Below are 22,814 nucleotides of genomic sequence, written 5' to 3'. Positions count from 1 at the left end.
TGCCTCTTTATTCAACACAATAGGAGGCAGGGCATTAAGAGCTGCTCGCACCCTTCCTCTTTCCCTTCTCTCTTCCCCTCTGCCTCCTCCTCCTCCTAATTTACACGACCCTCTTTTGTCCCACTCACTCCTGTCCCCCCGTGGTTTAAGAGCCACATTTAGATGTGCTCCATTAGCTGACTGAAAGAAAAAAATCTGCGATGATGGAAGTGTTTCTTTTATTTTAGACTGACTTGCTTTGTCTAAGAAAGAGGCCTGAATCGAAAAATAAAGAAAACATCAGCAATCAGTCATCACACAAGCTGCTGAGGGACTTCATTTATTAGATTTTTTTTAGCGTCTCTGTGTCTCATCTTGTAAATGGAGAGTGGATAAAACAAAAGCATGTTGGTCTTGTGGCAAACACATCTGTGCTTCGTGGATGAAAGTGTGCACACACGTGGCAGCCTGTTGTTAATAGTTAATGTGGATTGATGTCTGGAAGTGGTGACCTTGTCTAAGGTTTCTTAGTGGAATCCATGCATATTGATCTCTTCACTTTGATCCTTTGTTGGTCACACACTTTATTTGCTGATGCTCGTTGCTTCTCTGGCCCCCCCACCGGTGGCACTTGTGATTATTAACCGTGTTCAGCTGTTAAAGCCAAGCTTATTACAAGAGGTTGCAACTTTTTGGGTTAAATTTTGTTAAAATCCACATCCTAGTCGTCTCCATCAACTAAAATGCTAAATGAGGAATTTTCTTTGAGATCGAGGACATTTTTCATACTGCTTTCATCTCTCCTTTGCAAAACTGCAAGTTTCAATTTGAGATTTTGGCTCTAATGAAACAATTAAGATTTTAATTACACAGAAAGTTGCTGGATTATTGTAAGCAATCAGACATGAAGGTGGTACCATCTGTCTTTCTGCAAAACTACATACTCCCGTTTACTATCAGACGAATGCGTATTTAGTCATGCAAAAAGATTTTTACTTTTTATTCCACAGGGTCAGACAGGCGACTGTTTGTTTTCATTTAGTACAGTCTTTCAAACAAAGCCAAATCTATAAATGTATCCGCCGGTGCTAAAGTGGCAAATGCTGTAAGGAAATGACAGTTTGCCTGAGCAATCAGCCTCAGATTCCTGTTATTGCTCCTAGTTACTCACATGCTAACAAACATGTCTGGGAAGGTCAGCGACTCCGTATGGATACGCAAACACTGGAAACTGGGCCGCTGGGATCAGATATTAGTGTCTGTCTGGAAGCGGCATCTGATAATGGCTAGAAGTGTGCTGCGATTTGCCCGACTGAAATATAGAAAACAAAGGAAGGATGATAGACATTTGAATCGATTGATATGCTAAAGTGGTAAATGCTCATTTGGGGTCATAGTCTTTTCCTTTATAAAGGAGACCAGGCACACTGAAAGCATTTTTGACAGTGTATATGACTGAGTGGTGTTTTGACTCTCTGGCACGGACTCATCATGCAGATCTGGTGAACAACTTCTTCGCTTCTAATCATAGTTTAATAAGAGACTAACTGTGTCCATCCAATCTTGGTGAAACAGTGGCTACAGTATGTGGCACATAATGGTAAGCAATTTTGAGGGGATAAAATGGAAAAAGACAGAGAGAAGAAAAGCAGAGAGGATAATTCTTACTTTTAGAGAAATTCTCTGCTCTTGCTCACCCAGCTCTTTTATAATATAGCTAAAAAGCCTGTGCGTGTGGGGAGTGGTGGTCGATCTTTGTCTTCCTTTGTTTCTGGTAATATGAAGAATAAGAACATCAATGGAATACTTAGTATCTGTAATGCAAATGTGTAAGACCTTTGTGTAAAGCGCATGACTCCAATGCAAGCCCAGTGTCCAGATGTTAAGGTTGTTGTGCTATTGTGTTGCAGGGGGCCCGTGTGTGGCTGAGACACAAAGAGCAGCTCCGCCCCTCTACTGTCAGCTCTTGTGATGATTCAACCCTCATCCTCACCACCGACTATGGGAAGGTAAGAAGACGTTCTTTTTCACTAGTCTTGTCCCTGATTCGTCACCTTGGCAGTATATCTGGAACATGAAGCTTTTATCGTTGGTTTAAGCATTCAGACTCTGTGTTTGCAAGTTTACGCTTAAACCAACATTATTCCTTTTAAAAATTAACAAAGCAAAGGCGCTGAGGTGCTCAGAGAGTATTTAAGTGTCCATAGCTGATTGTGTCCATTTAAAATCTCACCCTGGTTTTGTCGTGATCTGCGGAGGCAGACCGTGCGGCGGTGTGTGTGGTGGACCCAGGTGCGAACACAACGAGAGTAGACTGGAGTAAACTTAACTGAAAGCGAGCCTTTATTTTGGCTGGTGACAAGGAGTGCAGACAAGGCAGAAACGCAGTGACAAACTAAACTATGACTAAACTGAGAAAGTAAAACTAGGAAAAACTATGAAGACACAGGAAACCATAACTATGAATACTAAGACTGGCTGTGACAACATGGAGGGTGGGAACACAGACGACACGACACAGACTACATGAAACACAGAGACTAAATACACATGAGGGATGATCAGGGGAAGTGGCCACACATGGGAGCACAGCTGACACACATGAACCTAACGACAGGACAGGAGAAGTGACACTGAATACGCTGACAATGAATACAGATTTTCAAAGTAAAACATGGAGATTAGACATGACAAGAACTAAACATAACCACGCAGACATGACACATGAACCAGGGAGACTTAGTACAGGGGGAGATGACATAAATAACTAAGGAACAAAACTAAACTGCAATCTAGAAATTAACTAGGTGAACTAAGCTAGGTGCAAATGAATACAAAAGATACATGAAACTCAAATACTGGGTCGCTTGACCCAGGACCATGACAGGTTTCTGTTAACTCGTCCAGGGTCGTATAAAGTAAAAGGGGGAGGTTTGTTTCCCATTGTGTATATGTGGGAGACCTAATTGTTTGCACATATGTGTTTCATCTGAGGGCTCTGCAGCGGCATCAACATCTTTTGTAATAAAGTAAGAATGACAGGAATGGAGTCCAGCAATTCACTGGCCTCAGCTTATCTGTTTGGCAGTGCGTGGTGGTCTTTGTGTCTGGAGGAAATCCTGTTACAGAGGCAGAGAGAGAAACAGACACAGGGAAGCAGACACACACACACACACACACACACACACACACACACACACACACACACACACACACACACACACACACAGAGGTGGAAGGTCAAAAATAATTTCTCATTCAAGTCTTTGTGAGTCAAAAACTGTAGATCAAAAGAAAGCTGTTTTATCTTGTGTTATATATCTGTACTTATATGCGCTTTGCCTTCAGAGGAGTCCTTCTAAAAAACGGACTTATAAAGTAGAGAGTAGGTTGCTAAATTGTAAGGAAGCTGCATTTTTTTTTCATGCTCGTGCATTAACTGGTTAAAGGAGTACTTGCTTTATTGTCACTGAAACTTTGTGAAGCTCTGGAGTTTTTGTCAGGTGCCCATTTCCACTGGATGCACTGTTTTTATCTAAAAGAGTGCCCCTTTGTACATTGATGTTGTTAACTTTCACACTGTTATTAATATTGTGGCCACACAAAACCAGTATTGGCAGTCCTGTACTGGTTGCTTAGGGCTTATGACAGTTAGCCATGATATTCGATGTCATCCACCATCGTTGCAAAACATTTTGAGCTGCTGGCTCTGGGTCATTTTACATTACATTCAACATTAGAGCCACACTAGTCTATAACACAACAGCAGCTACACAAAGGGTGCTGTCAACGCAGCACAGCAACAACATATGTAAGTTCACTGTTCATCAGTTCTCTCTCATGATCCTCTATCCTTCCTTCCAAGCTGCATTCATAGCTTTGGGACTTTTGCATCCCCATCTCCCTTTTCACATGGAGACTGGAGTTTCAGGCCAGTTCATCCCAGTCTGTTAGGTTACCTGTTCACTTTCTAACACCATCATCAAGTCTGCAAGTGACATAATGGTGTTTGGCCCAGACAGGTGCAACATGACTCAGTTCACAGGGACGAAGCATGGCACCTTGGTGCAGAAACAACAGTCTGACCTTGAACACAAAGAAGAGCAATGAGCTAATAGTGGATCTAAGAAAACAGAAGCTTATTGCTAGAAGCTGTGAATGCATTCCCATCCATATAAATGGTCTGGAGGTGGAACAGATGTCTGCTTTCAAGTAAACTCTATGGAATATGGAATTAAGTACTGGGCCAGTTTTTGGTGTTTGTAGTCTAATTGCGACAGGACTCTGAATTCGAATATGATATTGTTGCAGAATTCAACTGTGGCAACAAGTCAGCTTGTGAAATTTCTTCCTTCATATATTTTCCACAATCAACTGTAAGTGTTGTTGTTAGCAAGTGCTTGGGAACCATAGTACCTCAGCTACAAGGTGGTTACCACATAAAATTATAGAGCTGAGTGCTGAGGTGCTCTGCTGAGTCAACTGCAGAGATCGAGACCACATCCTCAGTATGAAAAACGTGCGCAGGGAGCTTCATGGCATGGTTTCAATGGCTGAGCAGCTCCTATGGGTGTAGTGTGTAGGTGGCCTTGTACTCGTCCATAAATTGTATCTGTGAGTTCAGGACTTTTAATTGACTCTCAGAGAGAGCCTGGAACAAACAAATCAGGTGACTTTAGTTGACTGCTGCTAACACCTGCATCTGCTAACCAACCAATAGAAATGTCCCATGAAATAATGTGATGAAGTTGACAAAAAAATTGTAAAGAAACAAGAAACAGAAGAAACTTGTAGAAGGATTATTGTCTGCTATCATCATGACTGTATCGAAGATATAGTTGAGAAAGAGTAAAGAACAGTGGAGGACTAGCAGCTGTGCGTGTTGGTTCTAGTTTAGTCTACATGCATTGAACTTGATATCCTGCTCAGGTTTATTAGATCTATGTCACACAGTGTGGTTTCCACAGAGTGCTGGCGCCTTAGATCCTAGTGAACGTTCATTGCCAACGACTCTGCCACAACCACTGACTTTTTTCCATTCTGCCATTCAGGAAGCAATAGAGGCAACTAAACACTTTAGTTTCTTCAGTGCTGGTGTTCTTTGATCTCAGACAGTGAACCATAAATGCACAATCAATAATCTGTGTACATATATACATAATTTTCCCTGTTTTTTGAAACACGTATACATGGCCCATTTACTCATCCTCGGGCCATCGTAGCATCTTCTGCGGTGTTTCTGTGGTCTGTGGAAGGGATGCAGTCAACCCTGCGCTGTCCAAAGGGCAGGGACAACTCTGGGTAATGGAATATGACTGGAGAATGACGTGGAGTGCTACTCCCAAAATATTCCACCACCCTCAGTGGGAGTTAAAAAAAAATAGCATTAGGTTTATGTGGTGCTCCACTTTTTTGACTGGTAGTAGGACCACTGCATTGATGGTGGCCTGAAGCTGGTCTCATATGATCTCGACATGTGAGCAGTGGATGCTGCTTATCGAGCCAGGCACATGTGTCTCTCCTCTGTTTCCAAAGCTGTAACAGAAATGCCAGGAATGTGAGATTGGGAAACAGACCGTCTCCACCATCAGGATTCCTAGCTGACCTGATGTCATCCCCCGTTCCTGGATGACGTACAGTATCTTCTTTTCTTTTTTTTCTTTTTTTTTTTTGCCTGTCCCATTTGGTTCTTTAGCCATCAGAATTGTTGTCTGAAGACCAACAAGGATACCCAATGGATTTACTTTGCCAAATGGATCATCGTGGCATTGCCGTATTGGTCCATTTGGTCGATCTTTGTTTTTATTATTTATTATATTTTATTTTCAGATGTTACAGACGGGACAGACATGAGTGAGAGATAGGAAAGGGAGAAAGAAAGAGGAAGGAAAGGAAAAACAGAAGGGGAGAGGGACAGTGAGAAAGGGGGGGAGAAAAAAAATAAAAATCTCCTGGATCACCTGTTGAGAGAAGAATAGAAAACAAGCAGAAAAAAAAACAAAGCAACATACTAAACACAACACCATCGCATTAATCTAGCTAAGTGTAAACAGCAGTAAATACTAAATATTCAATGTTGTTGTGCAGCACGCAGGACAGATGTGCTTCAAAGTAGCAGCCAAGAAAGGTGTAATTTGGGTCTACGAGCAGTGAACACCCGTGTGCATACCTGTGTGGATCCGCGCGCTTGCATTCCAAAGGTTTCTCCATGTAATGATCTGCTAGGGAGTGTGTGGGGGGGCCACAGCCCCGTCCTCCGGGGTGTGAAGCGGGTATGGAGGAGATCAAAACTCCAGACATCCAGAGGCCCCCAGAACACAAGAGACCATGGAAGACCAACAGAGGGGCAGCCGCGCCACTGTTCCAGTAAGAGCTGAGGAGAGTCCCAGATGAGGGCTCACTCAGCAGCCGCGGAGCAGAAGCCAGGGGGAGTTGCAGTGACGCGCCCATGAGCTCCGCCGGCCCCCAGCTGTGCCTGAGTGACCGAGCCCCAGGCCGAGAGGCCGGGGGCACGACGTACAGTATCTTCTGAGGTTTATAGGCACTTACTGATCTAGTCTCTGTCTCTTATTTAATTAAGCTTCTCTATCAAGCCCAGGGTATTGTGTCTGTGTATATGTGTTGTCTGCCAGCCTGCCTGTGTCTGTTTCCTACCATATCAGAGGGTGTTTGTTAAATGTATTGTGGCAGCATTTTAAACTCGGGGGTTGGGATATACTATTATCCATTGCTCCCTGCCTGAATGCCCAGCTTATCTCCATAGAGCACCACCGGAGTTTCTTTACCCACACGGCCTGGGCCTGGCTCCTGTCATATTAGCCATCATATCAGCATTCATCACTGCCATAGTCCTGACCGGACGGGTAAAATACAGCAGAGTGAATGTCTTTGTGTGTTTGAGTGCATGGATCCATCTGTGTGTCCGTGTGTGTGTTTGTGGCCAGATGGCACAAGCTGGATTAACGGTGTGTGAGTTATCCCCAGAGGAGTCTACATGTAAAGAAAAGCAGAAAGAGGATCGGCCACCTGAGCCGAATACCTGCTGCTGGGCTGTCATTGTTGTCCCACTTGACCAGTGTTAGTCTACGACCACCAATGAATCGTTTTACACATACAGTACAAAATGCATGTGGCTTGTGGCTTGACTAACTGAGAAAATCAATGGCATTTTTATTAATAAGAAGTGAAAACAGTTCCTTTTTGATGGCCTCAGTTAATAGTGACTGTAAACTAGCCTCCGTCCCGAGTTGATTGTACACTAAAAGCCTTTTTCATGACATTAAGAATTTAACTCGAGCGAAAAACCTATTCTTATCCAGTGTGAATCCTGAAGTTGTCCAGAGCCTGTAGACATGCTGTCTGCAGTTTTAAATGGGTCATTGATGGCCCTTCAGCCTTTTCTGGATAATTAGTCAATGGAGCTATTATGTGAGCCTTTATGTGAGTGATGCACATACACAAGTAAGCTGGAAGAAATAACACAAACATTATTGTTAGCATCTGTTTGTGTGATAAACAAAATCGTTTTTGAGGATTTGGATTTACATGGATACTTTGCCTGATTTTTTTGAGCTGTACACAATCTCTCTCTGTTATTTCTTTTCATATTTTCACCAAGCCTCACCCCCACCCCCTTCACTGCCTCTCTTCTCTTGGGTCTGGGCGGGATCCCCCTGCAGCAGATGGATTCACTGTAAGACAGAGGGACTCAGAGTTTTTAAAAAAAGGAGAAAGGGAAACAGAGAGAGGCAAAACAGCAACAAACAAGACTGTGTTTGTATCCAGAAGCTTGTGATTTTGTGTCTGTCCATGTGCCCCAGTAAAGGCCTGAATACAGCTGACATTAAAGCATAAGTGCTGTGAGCCACAGAGCCTGACTCCACCTATATGTGAATATTAAGTAGAGTTGCTTGGACAAAGCGCAGCAGCAGGGTGTGGTTTCAAGGAAGAGGAAACAAAAGGGAAGAGCAACACAGCTGCAAAACAACTTTAAAACTCAGTTATTTGCTGTTGCTTCCTTTTAGTCTGTGTAATTTTTGTATCATTTTAATTTATGTTATATAAATTTCTTTCTAAGGATGAAAAAACCCCAAACAATCTGCCAGTTATGTATTTCTTTAAGTCATCTGCTGTAGCCTATCCCAACCATCCCAGAGGGAAAGCCGGGGTACACCTGGACACCATGAATGTGACTATCCATTGATTTTCTTTTTATATAATCATTTTTATTTTAGATTAATGTATTGTTTTATCAAGAAAGCAGGGATAGAGTGCAGGAGGAATGACATGGAGGAAATGGCCTGGGGCCAACTTCAGTCCGGGCCCTCGGAGAGACGTTTCAGGACACGGGTCATCTGTTCGACCCAATGAGTTTAATTTTATTCATATTTTTTTATTTGTATTTCATGCACACATAACGATTTTTTTGTGGGCTTACAAGACACAAAAAGTACAGGCACAGTGGTCAAACTTTTCATTAAATTTCTTTTATGTTTGTTATTTTACAGCTTGGCCTTCAACAAAATAATCTTCTTTCTCTGCTCAGCCTACCAAATAAAACAGCCATAAAAAGGTTTTCTTGCAAAAGTGCAACTCACTTTTTATGAGTCAACAGAAATGGAGGACATTTTGCTAACAATTATGTAATATCGTGTTTTTAAATGATGGGAAACAAAACAAAATGAGCCTGATTGTCTCTCTGAGGCTTATGGCAGTGTTTCTGAATGCATGTAAGGCTCAACAGTGTAGCTGTTCTGTGTAATGCAATAAAATCATAATGTATGTTGATGTCTATGTCTTTATCGCTATCTTGACATATTAACAGGTTGCTTAACCTTATACGTGGGGTATCAGATCGATTTGTCACAAAGTAACCTGCTCAAGGAAGTGAATGACACTTTTTTTCAAACAAAATAAAGATTTTTTTACTCATTAGTGTGGGCATGACTGCAAAATGTTAGTCTATATCAAAGCATTTGATATTTTGGGGGTGTGGGATAGCTCTTTATTTTAAAAGCACAGTGTCACAAAGACAGGAAAGTAGGGAGAGATGGACTCAAACCCAGGCCCCTGCAGCTTTTTGGCACATGCGTTATGGGAGGTTCCCATCCCATATCTCCAGTAAATTCTCCAGAGTAATGATGATTTATGCAAACTGGAGATATTACTCCAGTTTGCATAAAACAGAGTTACAACTTTAAGTTCAAGGAAACCCAAAACACCTGCATATGCAGAACACACATGACCTGTAGAGTTATGTGTCCGCACCGAATCCTAATCTGTTAAATTTTTGAAAATTATGTAAAATATGTCTTTTCACTGAGTTGTATAGGACATTAGGTTAAATTAGGAGAGAAACTAAGCGAAACACGGGGTGGTTAGCACTGTCGTCTCATAGCAAGAAGGTCCTGGATTCAAGTCCCCGCCCTACATGAAGCCTGCGTGCCTCCCCTTTGTCCTTCCCCGAGGACTTTGGCCTCTTCCTGCATCCCAAAGACATGCACGTTAGGTTAATAGGTGATTCTAAATTGGAAGTAGGTCTGGATATGAGTGTGAATAGCTGTTCTATCTCTCTGTGTGTTAGCCCTGTGATAGCCTGACGACCCAACCAGGGTGTATCCTGCATATAGTCATCATATAAATGAACACTGGGGCTTTTTGCATTTTCTGCTTTGTGTGCTGCGCGTGTGTCCAGCATCATAGCTCTCTTGTGCATACAGCCTCCATTTGTAGAAGATCAATTTGCACCGCAGACAGCTTTGCTAATCAATCATGTCGTTGTAAGTGGCATGAAATAGTTTCCATCATTACACCACTCCAATCATTAACAGCGGTGACGCTGCCCCCTCTGTGGAACAGGCGTTGTGATAATTGTCTCAGGGATGTCTCGTCTGAAAGGTTATGACTTAAAAATGTTAAATGGACAAATTTAACAATAAATTCAAGCTGTGATTTCATTTGGTTTCGTTGAAAGGAGGAAAAATAGAAATCCATGCGTCTCAGGTGTCTTTTATCTCTTCCCCAAGAGGAACTCGTGCAGTCGATAAATCATTTGAAAACAAATTAATAACGATAAATATTGATGAGCTGTGGATATTAGGAGAAAGTTCAAACTTCTCTCACAGGAAAGCAACCAACAATGAAACCAAGATCACAGTGGGGCAAAACAGAGGAATGTGAAACCTTTTGATGCCCAAAACTTCAGCTCAGTTTGCCCCTGGGCATCTCTGATGTTTCAGGGAGGAAAAAGTCCCTGCGGCTCGCTCTGTGAAATCTGAGCCACAAGTTATTTAAAGAAGATCAGAAACAAGGTGATAATGTGCACGGAGACAAACACCCACTCTGTGTCCCGACATACACAAAAATGCAAACAGGTAAATTATCTCCCCGTGTTACACTCTGCTCCCAGCCACCTTAAAGCTGCTTTGAACTTGCATTTGGTGAATGCTAACATCAGCAGTCAGTGTTATTGTAGATATCTGCTGTTTGTCATCAGTGTCAACAGAAACGCTTTTTAAACCACGTTTTTGTTTGGCGGTCTCAGTAATTATCTTAAAAAGAAAAAGAAACCAAAGAAAATCCATCAGTGTTTAAAAATGGCATCATTCCCTTTAAGTGACTGGTGTAAATGCTAATGCTGCTGACTGTGGATGTATTCAAAGTGAAAAGCCTTTCTGATTTATTAGTCACTCAGGCCCCATAGTGAATCTTCACCAATTTGCCAAAGGAGAGGGTGGGGTTAAAGCCAAATGTTGAAGGACATCTGGCTGCAAATCTGCAAACTTCTGCTCGCTGAATGACATCATTGCACAAATTGCTTTTTCTCAAAGGTCTTTACTCATTTATAAACGTTAATACCACAGAAACATTACTGACTACATTGTTGTTGTGACTTTTTCTCATCATACACCCATTCTATTGTGTTACCCATTGTGTTACTTACTATAAACGGCCTCGTCGACATTTTTCTTTAAAGATTTACTAACTGCACATGTGATTATTTAAGATATTCAGACTCTAACGTATGCCATCCCGGAAAGGGTTTTACAAAATAAGACACATTTGAAAATGCAGGTCATATAGTTTATCTTCATGCAGCTGATTTTTATAAAGGTATAATGTGCACTCACTGGCCAATCTATTAAGGACAGCTGCTGGGATTTTCATACACAACGATCTCTAGCAGACCGAATGTTCTCAGTCTGCTTTGAGCTGACAGGAAGGCAACAGGAACTCAAATAACCACTTTTACAATCAATGTATGAACAAGACCATCTATGAGTGCACAACACATCAAACCTTAAAACAGAGGGGCTACTCCAGATGCCATCTACAAGAACAAAAACTTCTATTTGCATGCTCTATTAAAGGAAAGATTTGATATAGTCCTACTTCATGTTCATTAGATCTACTTTCAAAGAATCAACAGAGCCTCAAATGTTTGACTACAGTCTATTAGCAGCCTCATCAGCCAGCCTTTGCTGACTCAGTGTTTCTCTGAGACACAGTGTCTCCTCCCTGCTGGGACACACATGAACATGCCAGGAGAGCAGCAGTAGTGCATTGGGATGCCACAGCCTCTTATCCATCAGTATCGATCTGGACACCGCTTCCCTGACTGGTGACTGACATAGTTGTGGTCTCTCTGCTCTCTTATCTTGTGCATTAGAGTTCTGATAGCCAAAGAAGGCTGCGACCGTGGCTCAGGGGGTTGGGAAGCGCATCTGTAACTGGAAGGTTGCCGGTTCGTTCCCTGGGCTCTCTGTCCTGGTCGTTGTGTCCTTGGGCAAGACACTTCACCTACCGCCTACTGGTGTTGGCCAGAGGGGTCGATGGCGCAATATGGCAGCCTCGCTTCTGTCAGTCTGCCCCAGGGCAGCTGTGGCTACAACTGTAGCTGCCTCCACCAATGTGTGAATGTGAGAGTGATTGAATAGTGGCATTGTAAAGCGCTTTGGGTGCCTAGAAAAGCGCTATATAAATGCAATCCATTATTATTATTATTAAGAACCTTATTCGCTCTCACTCTTTCACTTCCATTATATAAATGCCGTTAGATCTTATACATCCCTTAATTTCTCACCCAGAGAGAGGTCGTGAAAGAGCCATCCGGACATGAGTAAGACAGGGGCTCTCTGCCTGCCTGGTATGCTGGCAGCAGGCACAGACAGGCACATATCAGGGGTGCAGTCTATCTTATTTTACTTCAGTTATTCCTGAGTGATATTTCTGATCTACCTGTCACCAAAGCATGCAGCGGAAGACTGACGTTCTGTCAGGAGTTTGATTAACATCTTAAAGGTGACCCGGACATAACTTGTTTTGTTCAAACCCTGATGTAACTGGCTGCTTGCTGTCTTTGTTAGCCATGATTAGAGATGCCATGAGTAAACATGGGATAATTTATTGTGTTGCTATAGTTTTACAATGGTTTTAAACTTTATTGGTACTCTTTACTTCAGAAATAAAATAACAAAGTTCATTCCACTAAATTATCAGTTACTAAACATGAAAAAGGATCCCAGTTGAATTTTAGTGAAATGCAGGAGGTATCGATGTCGTTTACTCTCCTTTTCTTGTGCAGAGACAAAATGGTGCAGCTTCAATGTACAACAACTTGTGCAGTTCCACTTATGGGCTCATATAAACCTTGACAATACCTTATGTTAACATATATGTCTATGTACGTGTGCCTTTTGCTGTTACAGGTGATCTGCCTACAAAAAGAGGAGCTGAACAGGGAGATGGTGTACCCAATGCACCCCAGCAGCATCCATGGAGTAGAAGACATGTCCACACTGGCAGAGCTGCACGAAGCGGCAATCATGCACAATCTGTTTCTGCGCTATCAGAAAGACAACATCTATGTAAGTGTTCATTGATGTACCAGTAGAGTCCTGACTTGAGGTTTGTGAGTCAATATTTCTGGGAATAAATAATGTGAGGAACGGTGAAAAGTAGAACACGTCTCGAACAGGGGAGGATATATTTATATACTGGAAAATGGTCAGAAAGTTATACAGGGACAAACAAAGAGGACTGGGGGCAGGGTGATGTTTAATAATATTAAATAATACTTACAATACATATAAACTCTGGAATAATGTGCGCGTATTCAGAACAGGATTTCTATTATCCTTGTTTCACCTACTCTCACCCCCAGGATTGCTTTCAACGTAAAGCTCTGGGCTTCCACGGAAATATTATCCAGGTATTATTAAAATAATCACTCCCCACAGACACACATTAACTATGCCTTTGGAAATCCTATCTCCTGAGCTCATCTCGGAGCATTCGCCAAGCCTGGCTTCGTGGTATTGGAGAATAGTATCACTGTGTGGAAGGATGACCCACAAACACACTTTTGTGTGTGGGGGGGACTTTTTTCCCAAAGCGCATTAACCGAGCAGAAGCAATGGATCCTAAAATATTATCATCCTTACAGCAAACTAGGCCATATGCAGTAGTTTAATACTATTGCTGAATGCAGGTACTCAGTGAATCCACCGAAGTAGGAGTATTCACTAACAGTACTGCAGAGCTCAATGAATAGCAAAGCGATTAGTGAATTATACATTTTAGTGTGTTCTTTCATACCACCTGTGTTATCCTCTGACTTCTTTTGTCTTCCTTCATCTATCTGCTCTCAGACCAACATAGGTTCAATTCTGGCAGCAGTAAATCCCTATAAGCAGATAGCAGGCCTGTACGATGGCGCTGCTGTCGACTTGTACAGCAAACATCACATGGGGGAGCTGCCTCCTCATATCTTCGCTGTGGCCAACGAGTGCTACCGCTGCCTGTGGAAGAGACACGACAGCCAGTGTGTTCTCATCAGGTGAGTCCTGCAAATTTATTGGCTGCACTATAAATCTTGAGAGCAGAATATGAAATAAGGAATATCGTAGTCTTCCTTTGACCTTTGCAAAATAGGTACTCCTATCTGAAAAATGTTCTCTTGCATTTCCCAAAAATACTGTATGAATAGACATAGTAAAGAATACAGTTGACCAACTGAATGCAGCACCGTTGAATCACAGCAAGAATATCCTCGGTTCAAATCTTTTGGTGGAGTTTGCATATTCTCCATACCTGCGTGGGTTCCTGCAGTCATGTTAGGTTAAGCAGTGGCTCTAAAGTTTCCGTACATGCGAGTGTGATTGGTTACCTGTCTCTCTGGGTTAGCCCCGTCCTGATTCTCACCCTGTGAGATCAGCTCCCGCATCCCTGAACTGGATACGCAGTTAAGAAAATGGATGCATGGAGAGATTCAAGCAGATCCGTTTATGTATCTTCTCTGTTTTTTGCATGCTCAGTGGGGAAAGCGGTGCTGGGAAGACGGAGAGCACCAAGCTGCTGCTAAAGTTTCTTTCAGTGATGAGTCAAAACTCAGCAGGTACTCCTCCTTCAGAGAGGACAACCAGGGTGGAGCAGGCCCTCGTCCAGAGCAGGTACTGTGTAAATGCATCTCCCCAGGTGCAAGTCATTATTTTAATGTTTAGGTTATTTGATTTTTAAATTAAAATTATTTGCATGGTAAGATAAAAAAATTTGTTATGAGCTTACCCTCAAATACCAGTTCAAACTCTCCAAACAGCTTGTGGCAATGGCAGTGATGTTAACCTAATTCAGCTTCAGACATTATTAAATAATCTGGATCCACATCACCGTCACTGCAGTGTGTGCTCACCGGATACATTTTAAAGGCTTCTTTATAGTAACAGATTTGCTTGATTGTCTTTATCCTTTCTGTAGTCCCATCATGGAAGCCTTTGGGAATGCTAAAACAGTGTACAACAATAACTCCAGCCGCTTCGGGAAGTTCATACAGCTCCACTTTTCCCAAAACGGAAACATCCAGGGAGGTTGCATCATTGATTGTATCCTTCACACAGTAAATCAACTCTCACATACTATAAAGATAGTATTTTGCACAGATGATCGAGTCGCTGTAACTTTTTCCTTAACTTTGAGCTGTCAGACTTGCTGGAAAAGGTAAGCTTATATTGTGCTTGTGATACAGTCAGTATCTTCAGCAAGTCTTCTTCAATGACACCAGTGTTTAAATAAGTAATCGGAATAACTCGTTCAGTTGTAAAGTACTTGTAGCAGTTTTTCTAATCACGCTGTCTTTCCAAGAACCGCGTGGTCCGACAGAATCCTGGTGAGAGAAACTACCACATCTTCTACGCACTGTTAGCAGGGGCAGACAAGGACCACAGAGGTTGGTTTTTAGTCTGTGACTGACTATGATACCCATATAAACACTTCTTTAGTGAAGACATATGACTGCTATGTGACTGCTATCCTGAAAATATGTACTTTGGGGCACCTCTACAGCTACCTCTGAAATAACGTCTGTGTTGTCCGTTTGAAGTGTTTTATTACATCTACTTTGTCCGTTTCTGTGTCACAGATATGTACCTCTTGTCTGAGGGTCCTGAGTCGTATCACTACCTGAGCCAGTCGGGCTGCGTGAAGGACAGCAGTCTAGACGACAAGCAGCTCTTCAACAGTGTGATGGTGAGGATGAAAAGGACTCTTGTACATCATTTGTTTCCCCTCCAGGGGGCGCTGTAACTCTTTTTCATGAGTCAGAGACCTCGCTTCCATAGAACATGAGCCTTGGGTGAACTTATTATTTGGCAATCTCACATTGGGTCTGGTTTGTAGGTGGTTGCATGTTAATTAATGAATTTAATTTGTTTTAGGATTCCTTATTGTGGCACATCTGTGTAACTTTGTGTTGCAGGAAGCTTTGAAAGTGATGGAATTCAATGAGGAGGAGATCAGGGACGTGTTCAAGCTTCTTTCGGCAGTCCTCCAGATGGGCAACATTGAGTTCATGACTGCCGGTGGAGCTCAGATAACTTCCAAAGGAGGTAGAAAAAGAAATTAATACCAAAATCTTAAAAGATCTGGTGGTGTGTTAAACTTTATGTACATGTATCAATTTGTGTAGAACGCACTACTGAATATTTGGTCTGTTGTTGCTTCATTTACTTGCCTCAAAGTTGAGCTCGGTGCACTTAGTAATGCCAGTGGTTACTTTGCGTGTCATTGGTATCCAAGGTGTCGAGTTTCAGTCGACAGTCTCTGGGCACCACAGAGTCACTTCCTGAGTGTGTGCTCTTGATGACACATTCTCAATGTGAACCATATTACTGAAGCTTGGAATTACACAGATTAAAAGCAGTATAAAAACCTGGAAATGCTCTAACTCTATGGTAAAAAAAATAGGCCATCCACTTTCTTCTGCTTATCTAATTCAAAGTCAGGGTATGCAGGAGGAGCCACTGTGATAACCACCCCACCACTGTGCCTCAGCTAAATAAGCTAAACTGTGTAACTGGGTGTTACACTTGTATTTGTTTATTTATTTGCTGCTTCTTTTCTTTTGTTGATTCCTTTATTAGACTTTAGTGAAAGGGGAATTTTTGTATGAAAAAAAAAGATCCAAGCAGTGGTTTTAGTACTGAAAGCAAATGCGCAAGCTATGCAGGTTTTATCAAGCAGTTTAAAAAAAATTCCAAAATAAACTCAGTCCAATTGTTTCTGGTGAAATTTCCGAAGTAGAGAACTGGGTTATCAGCGATTTTGGACAGCTCTGCAGTATTCCTCACGGCCCTGAGTTTGACTGACATTGTACCAGCACACAGAGCACCAAGCAGGCTGTAACATGAGCTTCAGGCTCCTTTGTTTGCTGTGTCCGACCTCTTTTCCAAAGAACCTGTGAACTACGGTGACTGCCAACACTACAGACTTGCCTGCAGAGTAGAGTTTCCTGCAGATGGTATAGGATTGCTGTGTATATGCCACATCTGTTGTTTAACATGAATAGGAGTCACCTGAACTGTTTGCGTAAGTGATAGATACCCTGTGTACATCTGTGTGTGCTTGTGTTTGTTTCAGTGGTGAGTAACGTCAGCGAGCTGCTCGGCCTCGACTCCTTCCAGTTGTCAGAGGTGTTGACCCAGCGCTCCATGATCCTCAGAGGAGAGGAGATCTGCTCCCCCCTCACTGTGGAGCAGGTAACAACACATCCAGCCCAATTTCCCCCTCTGTTGCTCATTACATGAATCACACAGTTAACACGGAAACAGAAAAGAAGCACTTGGACCTCACTTCCCAGAATTCAGCGTATAATTTTAAGTTCAGGCACCATGCTCTGTCAAGAATCTTAATCATGCAGTGGATCCATATCTGTCCTCGCCCCTCTCCTTCTCCTGTCCTGGTGACACACTCACACACACAATTTTCTCTGACGCGCTCCACCACATGCCTTTCCAGATCCCCTTGCGTGACTCCCAGCCATTTCCTGCTTTTTGTCTGCCAGATTTCAGGCACAATAAAGCCATCGTGATAGTGATCTGAGTCAAAAGCACAATAGAACCAATGACTGGTGGTGAAGTAAGAGTCTTCTCCTCTGGAGGCAGTGCAGCCAGGCACTGAGACGCTGGCATAAATATCCACTTGTGTCTCCCTCAGCTTCAAATGTCTGCGCTGACATCTGTAATACTGTAAACATTGCACAAGTTTTCATCTGCATGTGTTGTGCTTTTCACCATATGCCACAAGAACACACATGCCACAATCCCTTCTCGGCTGGGCTCAACCCATCGGCCCACTCACGCTCATAAATGTCAGCGAATATGCAGGGAGGACCTTTATTATTATCACCGGGACACGAAAGCTACAAGAAAGCTTTTCATCAGCAGACAAAGAGTCTTGTGCTGTCACCCTGCTGCTGCTTGTTCTGCCTGGCCTTTGAAGCAACTTGCCTCTTAATAGAGTTCATTATTCCAGACCTAGAGTCGGCAAGAAAGACCTCTTCTCACAACAGCCAGGGGTCACTCCCCCTCACAACTTCCAGCAGTAGACCCCCACCCCCCACCCCTTGTCGTGGACAAGCAGCCATTCTTCTCACCCCCGTGACGGAGATCCTGGAGCCAGCAGCGCTCTGTTCGCTCCCAGTAGTCGTACAAGGTGACCGGGCATGATGGATTACTGAAAAGCCCAGGAGCATTGTGGCTCTGAATAAAGTACACACGGCCGCACTCTTGTTTTGTTTTTAAATCAAGCACAATACCTGTCGAGGAAGTGTAGCTGGCAAGCTCAGGCTTTGTATATTCATACACAGGCTGTAAAGCTTCCTCAATGGCAGCTGGAGAAAATTACCCTGGACTCAAATGTGGATGGGAAGTAGATTTTCGTTGTTGTTCACATTGTAGCATCTGTCCTACGAACCACGGAGAAGTAACGTGTCAAGTTATTAATTATGTTCTTTTCATGTTCTTCTGTGGAACTGCGTGTAGCTCACAGGACTTCTCATCAGTTTTAGTTTGAGTAATGATTTGGACAGTTTCATTTTTAGTTTTTACTTGTGAATTTATGCCAAGCTCAAGGCCTGTAGGCCAGAACCAGGCTGCTGAAGGATCCAGCAGACTGGATCCAGAGTGTAAAAATTGCAGAGGAGCAGGGTGTAATTTTGAAACTTTTCACTATATTTTAGAAGGAAGCATTGTGTTTACGTTAGGAATGAATCCTTCATGAGAGGCTTTGTCCGACCTGCTAATTTCATCCTAAGCCTGGGGGCTGACTCATCGGTTTCACAGCCTTACTAATGACAAAGACATTACACCGAAGTAAGATGCAAAGGCCAATGAGTCCTGTGGATGTGTTTTTGTGAACTGGGACAGTTTCCTCGAAATGACAGCACGCTGGCTTAATGTGGAAACACTGAGACATTCTTATTTTTCTTAGGACATCTGAGACTGTTCGTCATCTGTTTTGTAAATGGATGGTTCATTTAACTTGAAGGTTTTTAGAATGTACTTCTTTGTCATTTTCAGGGGTCTGGCCAACAAGTCCGGCCTGTATGTGCTGTATGTGGGCCCATGAATGCACAAAGCTTGACACCAAGAGTTTAGCACATGGCCTCCGTCAAGCCTCTTACTGAAGTAAAAGTGCCAACAATTCAGAAAAAAGCTAAATACATTTAAACTGTATCAGTAATTATAGATCAGTTTTCTGCTCTGAGCACTCAAAGCACTTTCAACTACAAACCTCATTCAGCTATTCACACACACACACTCATACAAGCACTTTTTATGTAACGCTCATGCTCCAGTGGATGCATCAGGGGCACCTTAGAGTTCAGTATCTTGCCCAAGGATGCTGCAACATGTGGGCTGTGGGAGCTTCCAGTTAACAAATGACCCGCTTTACCTCCTGAGGGATCGCTGTGAAGATCTAATGTGAGAGAAATGGACCTGAAGTCAGAAAAAGGGGCACATGTTCATTCTTTCTATGTAAAATCTTACTTTTATTAAACAATAGATGTCAGATAAGCGTTGTACCGAAAACAAAACATCAGCTCTTTCTGAAATTTAGTGGAATGGAAATATAAACTACAAAGCAGCTGAAATAAATCTCCAAGTGAACTTGGATGCCTGCCACCATGAGCCTCTTTCTGCCAGGTGGGCTTTGGGATTTTTCTGTAGGTGTCATTTCCTTTAAAAGAAAAATACTTAAAAAAACAAATAAACTTTTACGCTTTATTCCAGTTTGCCGTTGTTTTCACTGGATTTTTCTAATGTTACAGTGCAGTGCGTCACTCTGAAGATATTTGGGTGATAAAAAACACTGACTGTTGTGAAAACAGACGTCTTCTCAACTGCAGACAGACGCTGACATAACACACCTTTGTCTTCAAGCCACTATTTGTTTTATGGAACTGAGGCCTCACACACGCTATCATTCAAGCAGTCCAAACATATCTTTTGTTTTTAACTTCTTTAACCACCACCTGATAGAACCGATGAAATGTTTACTGTGTGGTCATAAATGCTGTGTTTAGGGTACAGTTTGCAAAGTTTCCTTTTTCCCCCCTCCTTTTTATTTATGCCTGACGTGGTTTCTGGTACGCCCTCCATCTCTTTTTCCCTGATCTGTAGGCCGTGGACTCGCGGGACTCGGTGGCCATGGCGCTTTATTCCCAGTGTTTCTCCTGGATCATAATGAGGATCAATCAGAAGATCAAAGGGAAAGACAACTTCAAGTCCATTGGCATCTTGGACATCTTTGGCTTTGAGAACTTTGAGGTGAAAGCCCCAAAAGAATCAAATCCTGGTTTAAATCACCAGATAACTTATCTTCTCTGGTGCATTGTGAGAATACCAACACAATGACTGTTCTATCAAAGCATTTTGCTACATTTTGTATTTCTTCCTTATCTGTGCTCTTTTTAGTCACGTGCATTTGACAAACATGAGTCACATCTGCGGTAGTAGCACACACTTGCACACACACACTGAGAGTATTACACCTTTTTTAATACTGATAACGAGACCTGCAACATTAGAGTTTTAACAATTTCCTAGAACAACAATATGCCAAGAAAATATCCCCCACACCATTACACCACCACCACCACCAGCCTGAAGCAAGCTGATACAAGGCAGGATGGAGCTATGCTTTCACGTTGTTTATGCCAAATTTTGATCTTACCATCTGAATGTCATGGTAGAAATCAAGCCTCATCAGACCAGGCAACATTTTTCTAATCTTGTGTCCAAATTTGTTGAGCACACACAAACTGTAGCCTCAGTTTCCTGTTCTTAACTAACAGGAGTGACTCAGAGTGAAGTCTTCTGCTGCTGTTTGACTTGTTCTGCATTCAGAGATACTCTAACCCTGCTTTAGTTGCTTTACTATCAGCTTGAAGCAGTTTGACCATTCTCTTCTGAGAGTACTACCACTCACTGAATATTTTCTCTTTTTCCCACCATTCTCTGTAAACCCTAGAGATGGTTGTGTGGGAAAACCCCAGTAGATCAGCAGTTTCTGAAATACTTAGACAAGCCCGTCTGACACAATAAAACCATGCCACTTTTGAAGTCACTTAAATCACCTTCAAGTGAATTGTTTGACCTTCAGGGGGTCATCCTGACCATGTCTACATGCTTAAATGCACTGAGTAACTGTCATGTGATTGACTCATTAGAAACATGCGCTAATAAGCCGTTGAACAAATTAACTAAATAAGGTGGCTGGTGAGTGTGTGCTTTTATTTGATTTAAATCTCAGAGAGTATACTGAAAGCATGTTCTTCCATTGTGTAGGTGAACCGGTTTGAACAATTCAATATCAACTACGCAAACGAGAAACTCCAAGAGTACTTCAATAAGCACATCTTCTCCCTGGAGCAGCTGGAGTACAACAGGTCAGAAACCTTTACATAGTTTAACATCATACATGGATGCATACAGTGGAAAGAGCAGACAGCGCAGACACAGATGGGGATGGGGGTTGAGCCTCTTCGTGATCATACCGGCAAACTGCCAGACGTTTGGAAATGCCTCACTTTCTCCCGCAGCCAGTTGTTTTCTGGTACAATAGGCCAGCAGCCTGGACATGGCTCATTTCATCACATGCTCACACTGGATAATGCTGCCATTGTGTCTTCCTGGTTGTTGATGTTTATGTATACATGGTGTGTCTGTCTGTGTGGGTGTTTGTCTTCACAGGGAGGGGATCCAGTGGGAAGCCATAGACTGGATGGATAACGCTGAGTGTCTGGATCTCATAGAAAAGGTAACAGACAGTCAGACCCTGACAGAGCAAAGTCATCACCAGGACAGACCGCTAACCACCAGCCAGAGCGGGGCTGACCCAGACGCCACACTGTGCTTACACTGACTCCCATCTCGCAGTCTATCATTATATAGTCTCATTTTGCATGTTGTTTGCACAGTAATGTACACTAGTCAGCGGTTAGAGGTATGGTTAGAGTAAGGCATGAATTTGTGTTATTTTACCACCATACTTATAATGACGTTAAAACTGAGCCTCTACATAAGTGTTTGAAAGATTTCTGGTTTAAAATCACAAACTTGGCAAGTTTGGAGGAAACACTACACTACAACTACTTCATCCCTACATATCTGTCTGATTTTAGTTCATTATAAGACATGAAACTACTCTGCTGAGCGCAGTGCCTCCTCTCTCTTTCTCAATTAAAAAAAGCATATTGAATGAATAACATTGCTGTTTCCTGTACGTATTGTTATAGCTGCCAGATGTGCCCCAATGGGATTACAACTAGTTCCATCATGACTTTGGTGTGTTTCAAACTCTTTGCTCTCTCTCTCTTTTTGTCTGTCTCCCCTTTAGAAACTGGGCATGTTGGCTCTTATCAATGAGGAGAGTCGCTTCCCCAAAGGCACCGACTACACCCTTCTGGAGAAACTACACAGTCGACACGCAGTGAGTCCACACGCACACGTGAAAACCTACATGGCTCCTTTACACACTCTATCCCTCCCCGATAGACAGCAAAGCCATAAAAATGACCCATATCCGCGCACCAAAGCTTCTTAACCCCAGCTGGGGAAATGCCTTCACCGCCCACCAGCTCAGACAGCCTCAAAGAGTTAAACCTCTGTCCTGGCTGATGAATCGCCTGTTGCATTGAATGTCTGAGCAGCACTCGTACACACCCCCGGGCGCTCCGGCACATGAACACAATAATACTGAAATGTGATCAGCCATTCTCTGGGTCTGACCAGCATTGTGTGCAGGAGAAAAGAGTTTTCTATGGCTGACGGAAAAAACAAGAACGATACAGAGCGAGACTTAAGAACCGCATGACCTCGCCCTGAGGTGTTTGCTTGGGTGCGGATCCGTGTGTTACGTTTTAAGGTCGCGATCAGAGCAGAAGATGTTTGTATCACATCATGTAAGGAAGTTGCAAACAGCGTAAATGAATCAACACATGTAAACGTGTACGTAGTATTTTGTTGATAAATTTGTTTATTAATTAGTTTGTAAACCCG

At 42.7% G+C, this 22,814-nt stretch overlaps 1 protein-coding gene across 1 annotated transcript in view; it reads left to right on the top strand.

Moving 5' to 3' along the window:
• The window catches only part of myo10l3 (myosin X, like 3), a 67,888-nt gene that overhangs the window by 11,954 nt on the left and 33,120 nt on the right, over window positions 1-22,814 (top strand). The window contains exons 2-15 of the mRNA XM_085248449.1: window positions 1,890-1,988; window positions 12,687-12,845; window positions 13,629-13,816; window positions 14,295-14,429; window positions 14,734-14,858; window positions 14,960-14,973; window positions 15,118-15,202; window positions 15,395-15,501; window positions 15,731-15,860; window positions 16,891-17,009; window positions 19,935-20,081; window positions 21,102-21,202; window positions 21,507-21,573; window positions 22,153-22,245. Of these exons, the coding sequence (XP_085104575.1) occupies window positions 1,890-1,988; window positions 12,687-12,845; window positions 13,629-13,816; window positions 14,295-14,429; window positions 14,734-14,858; window positions 14,960-14,973; window positions 15,118-15,202; window positions 15,395-15,501; window positions 15,731-15,860; window positions 16,891-17,009; window positions 19,935-20,081; window positions 21,102-21,202; window positions 21,507-21,573; window positions 22,153-22,245 (1,569 nt within the window). The remainder of the gene's footprint in view (window positions 1-1,889; window positions 1,989-12,686; window positions 12,846-13,628; window positions 13,817-14,294; window positions 14,430-14,733; window positions 14,859-14,959; window positions 14,974-15,117; window positions 15,203-15,394; window positions 15,502-15,730; window positions 15,861-16,890; window positions 17,010-19,934; window positions 20,082-21,101; window positions 21,203-21,506; window positions 21,574-22,152; window positions 22,246-22,814) is intronic.

The sequence above is a fragment of the Mchenga conophoros genome, linkage group LG16, assembly GCF_057382185.1.
Source record: "Mchenga conophoros isolate Kocher_MC1m ecotype Shallow Benthic linkage group LG16, M_conophoros_male_GT1.1, whole genome shotgun sequence".
Classification (NCBI taxonomy): domain Eukaryota; kingdom Metazoa; phylum Chordata; class Actinopteri; order Cichliformes; family Cichlidae; genus Mchenga; species Mchenga conophoros.
This window is presented reverse-complemented; position numbering and strand designations above follow the sequence as displayed.